This window comes from Mandrillus leucophaeus, unplaced genomic scaffold (genome assembly GCF_000951045.1).
Source record: "Mandrillus leucophaeus isolate KB7577 unplaced genomic scaffold, Mleu.le_1.0 Scaffold201, whole genome shotgun sequence".
Classification (NCBI taxonomy): domain Eukaryota; kingdom Metazoa; phylum Chordata; class Mammalia; order Primates; family Cercopithecidae; genus Mandrillus; species Mandrillus leucophaeus.
This window is the reverse complement of record NW_012102044.1, coordinates 1,155,346-1,161,688: the sequence shown is the minus strand read 5'-3', so window position 1 is coordinate 1,161,688 and position 6,343 is coordinate 1,155,346. Positions and strand designations below refer to the sequence as shown.

The 6,343-nt window shown below is 43.2% G+C and overlaps 1 protein-coding gene across 1 annotated transcript in view; it reads right to left on the bottom strand.

The window, feature by feature from the left end:
• Positions 1–218: 218 nt before the first annotated feature.
• The window catches only part of PCID2 (PCI domain containing 2), a 36,598-nt gene continuing 30,473 nt past the window's right edge, over positions 219–6,343 (bottom strand). The window contains exons 10-15 of the mRNA XM_011979432.1: positions 3,897–3,997; positions 2,775–2,848; positions 2,535–2,660; positions 1,586–1,709; positions 783–896; positions 219–618 (exon numbers count right to left, since the gene is read on the bottom strand). Of these exons, the coding sequence (XP_011834822.1) occupies positions 807–896; positions 1,586–1,709; positions 2,535–2,660; positions 2,775–2,848; positions 3,897–3,997 (515 nt within the window). The 3' untranslated portion in view covers positions 219–618; positions 783–806. The remainder of the gene's footprint in view (positions 619–782; positions 897–1,585; positions 1,710–2,534; positions 2,661–2,774; positions 2,849–3,896; positions 3,998–6,343) is intronic.

The following is a 6,343-nucleotide window of genomic DNA, read 5'->3' as shown; positions in this document are numbered from 1 at the left end:
CAAAGTGCTGGGATTACGGGCGTGAGCCACCACGCATGGCATCTACACTTTATTATAAAATAAGGTCAGCTTCGTGTTTGATTTTGCCTAAGTGGAGGTTTCTGGGTATGTTAAGGCAGGCTAGAGTGGGCCATACTGTTTAGTAGCAGGTGTGTTCAAATGCATTTTCAACTTAAGATGTTTTTTTAAAAGTAACGTGTTTTTTTCCAACCAACAAAGCAAAGGTAAATAAAGTAAGTTTATTGGGATGTAACCCCATCATAAATTGAGGAGCATCCATACGGGCAAGCTATAAAATCTGGAAAATTTAAATCAAATTAAATTCTGCTTTTAAAAAGATGCCTTAAGTTAACCAAGCATTTTGATAACATATTCAAATTTAATATATAAAAATAGATGTATCCTGGAAGATATAATGAAGAACATGCCATGTGTATAAATTCAGAATACCCTTTTTATACAAAGAACTACAAAAAGTTACAAAGACAGCCTTCAGGAACCACACTTAGGAAAAGTGAGCCGGAGCTGCCTTCACGCAAAGCCTCCTTCAAAGAAGTTTCACAAAGACTCCAGAACCAGCCGAGTTTTGTGAAAAAGGAATTCCAGGTTTTCATCAGGCTGAAATTAGTTACAAACGGAGGAGACTGACTCGGGTGTGCTGACAATCTCAGCCTCGGCATCCCAGGGAGAAGCGCCTCCCAGAGTTCCGGCTTCAGGGGCCTTGTCGCAGTACCAGACCGGTCTCATCGGCACAACCAGAACAGAAAGAAACAACTGCTCACCCGTCCTCAGGGCTTCGCACACACTCAGCACACCGTGGACAGCGGAGGAAATGGGTTCTGCTTGCTGACCACCAGCTTCTGATGCTGATGCGATATGTAGCCTTTGATGTGGCCCTGCAGGACAGAAAGGCAGGAGTTCGTTTACATTTCTGGATCTGAGTCATGTCCAAGATGCTGGGTGATCTAATAAATTTGGCATTATGCATTCTTCCCCAAGAGCGGCACAGTTCAGTTCAGCGGGAGGACAATGAATAAAAATAAATACAATCGACCCTCCATATCCATGGTGGGTTTCACATCCGTGAATCCAACCAACTGTGGACTGAAAATATTTGGGAAAAAAAAAACGCATCTGTATTGAACATGTACAGATGCTCTTCCCTGCCGTGATTCCCTAAACGATACAGTATAACAGCTATCTACAGTGCACTATTTTAAGTAACCTAGAGATAATTTAAAGTATACAGGAGAATGTGCATAGCTCATATGCAAATACTACGTCCTATCAGTGACTGCAGCACATTTGGATTTTGGTATCCGAGGGGGATTCAGAGACTCAACAGATACCGAGGGATGTACCGCCGGTAAAGAATATGCAAACATACAGAGTATCCATCCCCTCATGCTCCTAAGGTCCTGGTGAATGGTATTTCCTGGGCTAAAATTAGTTCTACCAAAAAAAAATACCTTCAATAAAAGCAAAAGATATTTTAACAATTTTAACACCACCACACTGAAGCTTCAAATTCTGGTCTGAATCCTGCTGTGAGTAGCTGCTTAAATTAAAACTAGGACTCACACACCATGTATATCAAGTTAGCCAGAATACACTGAACTTCGTCAATGTCCACGTCCTCCACCTGCATGAATTTCAAGGCAACCAGAAAAGCATCCAGAGACAGCTGGTGTGTTTTCAGTAACAAATACCTGCAAGAGGGGAGGAGACGGGCACTGTGGTTACTGACAGGACGCAGCACTCCGCAGCCAAGAAAAGGCACCTTTTAATAAGCCAGTGTTCTAAAGGAGCACAAAAATTCCCACCTATTAAACTCTAAAATACACTCTCAAAGGGCTATTAAATCTAATTTGACTTTTCAATCTTAAAAAAGTCACTAGTACAAATACAGTTTTTAATTATTTTCTAAATATTTCATTAATCTAAGGTGCCTTTTTTTCACATTTTAATCTCCCTGAAATCAGGAAGCACCTGACAACGGGCTGTGTCTCTCTGATTCAGCGAAATACGGCCCCTACTCTTTGTGATGTGCTACCCACAGCTCTGTACAAAGTTGGCCTTTGCCTGAAGTTTACTGAACTGAGATCCTGCTGGGACGAGGCCTCAGAAGACATGTGAGGAAAGGAATGACGATCTCTGTGTCTGCATTTGTGACAGGCAGAGTGGCTGGGAGGGCTGCTTAGTCAGGACTAAGGGAGGGGAGTGAGTAGCGAGTCCTATGTAGTCTGATGAAACGTGGTACCGCGGCTCTCAGGGCTGATGTTCTCAGGTCGTCTTCTCACACAGAATCTGCTTACCTCCCCCAGAAGTCGAGGCACAGCTTGTGCTACTCACGTGACTCTGCGCAGGGCCCCAGCAGGCAGTGGGCGGAGGCTTCATTTTATCCCACACAGCGGAAGAAAGATGACGACCCTGCCCACACGGTAGCCTCCTTTCTTAGCCTGCAACGGCCCTGGACGTCTGACCGCTCTGCCGAGAGCCACACTGGGAGCCCAGTGCGCTGGGGAAACGCTTACACTTTCTTAAAGAGGTTCCTGTAGGTGATGATCTTCAGCTTCTCCAGGATGAGGAAGATCCCACAGCGAATGAAGAAGGCCTCGTGCTTCGCCAGCGCCTCGTGCAGCAGCAGCAGGTTGCCCTCGCTGGTGGGGGGGACACGCGTCAGAAGGAGGGTGAGTTTCTCACACAGCGTGCACGTCAACTCTCACCAGGCTTGCATTTGTAAAACCCCAAACGGAAAGGATAGCATACTCTACCTCACAGCTCTGGTTACTTCCGCAAACTGCATCAGGTGATACTTTTTCAGGAGCTCAACAGTGGGCATGTGACCCTAAGACAGAGTCAATTTTCCAGAACGAAAACACTTTCATTTTTGACAAAATTGTCTTTGATAAACATTCATATCAAGGAATTAAGTTTTAAGAAAATTGCAACCTGAGTTTCTTAGATGTCCACAGATTAAACACATCACAGCACATTAGGAAAACAACACGGGTCTCGAAATCAGAACACCTGGTGCAACACACGTGCGTCATGCATGACACGTGACCTGAAATCAGAACGCCTGGTGCAGTACACGTGCGTCATGCATGACACGTGACCTGAAATCAGAACGCCTGGTGCAGTACACGTGCGTCATGCATGACACGTGACCTGAAATCAGAACACCTGGTGCAGTACATGTGCGTCATGCATGACACGTGACCTTCACCTTGACCTTCTCACATTTCTTTGCATTTCTACAACAGGAGAGTGATAACTGAAGAAACGCGAGTATAAGCATGTGATCTAGGAATACGGAGGTAGCTTCCAGAAGAATCAGCTAAGAATTTGACACTGGCTGTCTCTTAAACAGGGTGAGAAGTGGGGAGGGCAGGGCCACAGCAGCACTTCTCCATCACAATCCATTCGGAATTACAGACGCTTTAGCCAGCTGTGTGTAATGCTTTTCTCGGTCAATTAACTTGCTAGTTATTTCAAGTATCAAAAATACATTTTAGTAACTAAATGAAATACCCAGAGAGAGGTTGAAATGACATTTTTTCTTTCTCGGTGAATCCACTGCTTTTAACTTAGGTTTTAAGGGAGGAATACAAATGATAGGTACTTATTTTGTCACATGAATATTAAACTGTAGAGCTAAATACTTTAAAGGGAAACAGGACACAGGGAAAGCTTTTCTAGAAGGACCTGGAGGCGTAAGGCATGAAGCTCTGGGTTTCGGCCACACACAGTGCATGTTCCTTCTTCATTCTGGGGTGTGCCCATACATAGCTCAGGCTGTGATCAACCACTGTCTGCTAGGTTTTAAAAAGCCTATCAGCTGTCAACTTCGTGAAAACACCAGGATCTATAAACAGGGAGTAACAATCACTCACCAATAGCATTTTTACTGGAAGCAAATAGATCAGAATCATCCTTTTGTTCTTTTGACTAGAACGGTGACAATGCTCAAAGGCAAATGACAGGTACTCCTCGGCTGCAAAGAAGGCAGAGCCAGCACGCGTGAGACCAACGCACCTGCTTCAGGCCCCTTCCTGCTCCGTATTCTACCACCGTCTCCTGATTTAAAAGGCAAAAGCCCCCTCCCTTTATTATCTCAAAAAATATCAGCCCAGTTTCATTTCTGTGATCAATGACTTTCCTTAAGTAAAATCTATAACCCCAAATTCAACAGGAACTGCCTGGGAAGTCCTACTTAACAGAGAAAAACTGAAGAAACTAACTTTCACAGAGATTCTGATTTGCCTAAGGTCATCTGGCAAGCCATTATGATAACATTTTAAAAGTTTGACCCTGCCCAGATGATTTCTACATTCATGAAAAATATAAAGACATATTTAAAAATGTACCTCCACAATACATTTTAATCACTCATAATTCAACAGAATGAAAATAACTTAGTGAAACACCATCCTCCAGCTTAACATATAATTAGTGATCATATATCTTCTATTTTAAATGACCACATGCTTTAAAAAATTCTTATTAACGTATATTCATTCTGTCCTGACAGCAATCTTAAAAAAGGATTCCATTTCATATAAAACAGATTTGAATTTAATAGATTTCAAAATACAAAAGTAATTCTACTTGTCAAGCTTAATCCTACAAACTGCACGTGACAGGCCTGCGGAGAGTTCAGCCGCACGAGGAACTCTCAGAACAGGCAGGAGCTGAGCCTCGTCCTGAGGCCGGAAAGCTGAAGGCAGAGGAAACGTCAGGGGTTTCTGGACAATGATTCCACATTCTCCCGAGGTGATGGGAAGAGGCTTTGCTAAGGCTGGGTTTGGGTCAAGAATTAGGAAAGTAAGATGTTCCTGTTTATGTAAGTTCTTCCTGAACAGTGATATTAAGTCCCAAATACAAGAGAACAGAGGTGCTCAGAGCCGCAGAGGCCCTCCCTTATGCAGAATGGGTCACCAGAAGCAACAGGCCCTAGGGTCTGGGTTGAGGCCTAGGGAACCCACACTGAGACCACACACTGCCTCTGCTCCTAAACTGTGTGGCCACATTGGCACAAAAAACATCCAGTCTTGCACAGTGAGCGTGAATGCTGTGGGGCCAGTGTCGCTTCCAAACTACAAAGCCATGACCCACAAGGAGCCCTGTGGGGCTGAGACCAAGGAACAAGGATTCACTTAGAGTCTGCAGTATCCCACCCGCTGCCAGTTTGACTTTTGCAACCTAGCCTCTAAAAAGTGTACCTTTGCTACTGCCCGAGGTAATCTCAAATTCTCCTGGATGTACAAAAATGCATTTTTCTTTCTTTCTTTTTTTTTTTTTTGAGATGGAGTCTCGCTCTGTCACCCAGGCTGGAGTGCAGTGGTGCGATCTCGGCTCGATGCAAGCTCCGCCTCCCGGGTTCACGCCATTCTCCTGCCTCAGCCTCCTGAGTAGCTGGGACTACAGGTGCCCGCTACCGCGCCCAGCTAATTTTTTGTATTTTTAGTAGAGATGGGGTTTCACCATGGTCTCGATCCCCTGACCTTGTGATCCACCCGCCTTGGCCTCCCAAAGTGCTAGGATTCAGGCGTGGGCCACTGTACCCAGCTAAAAAAATGCATTTTCTAATAGTTAATGCAAGCTGAGATTTTTCTGCTGTCTTTGAGGGAACCTTAGTCATTTTGCATCAAATAATATATTTCGGTTGGAGTTAAAAATATCTAGTGGGGGATAAATCCCTGAAATTAATAAATTAATGAAAGTATACAACAACTGAGATACTCCAAATATTCTCTTACATAAATAATATAAAATCACAGGGAAGAAAATCAGCACAATCTCTGCAGACATTTTATCCACTTAAATACAATCAGGGCTCTGGGAATTCCTGGCAGTAAAATGGAAAACAACATCTCTGAGAGCTACAAGGCAGAAGAAGATCCATGGCCAGCGCTGGCTTTTTGAGGACACAGAATCGCTCAGTAATCTCGGAACATCACACTCTCAATGGCTTTCTATTTCTTTTACAGTCAAACAAAAGGGTTGGATGATACAGACTTAAATAAACTTTTTAGCTCTAAAGATGTCAGAAACTATGAATATGTCACATCAATATTAATAATCATTTCTGGCTATGTTAGGTATTCAAAAATACCACCTAATGAATCCTCAGAAGAAAAAAAATCAGTATCTTAATAAAATCCAATAGAATAGAATTTAAAAGCTTCTCTACCTTTATGCTTCATATTAAGAGAAAAAAAAAAAAGGAGAGGAACAGATAAGAAAAGCCCTTCTTTAAAAGCCCTAGATCTACTAAAAACTGTGAAGAAATCGACAGTCAGACTATGTAAGCCTATCCAGTAAAAACTGTGAAGAAATC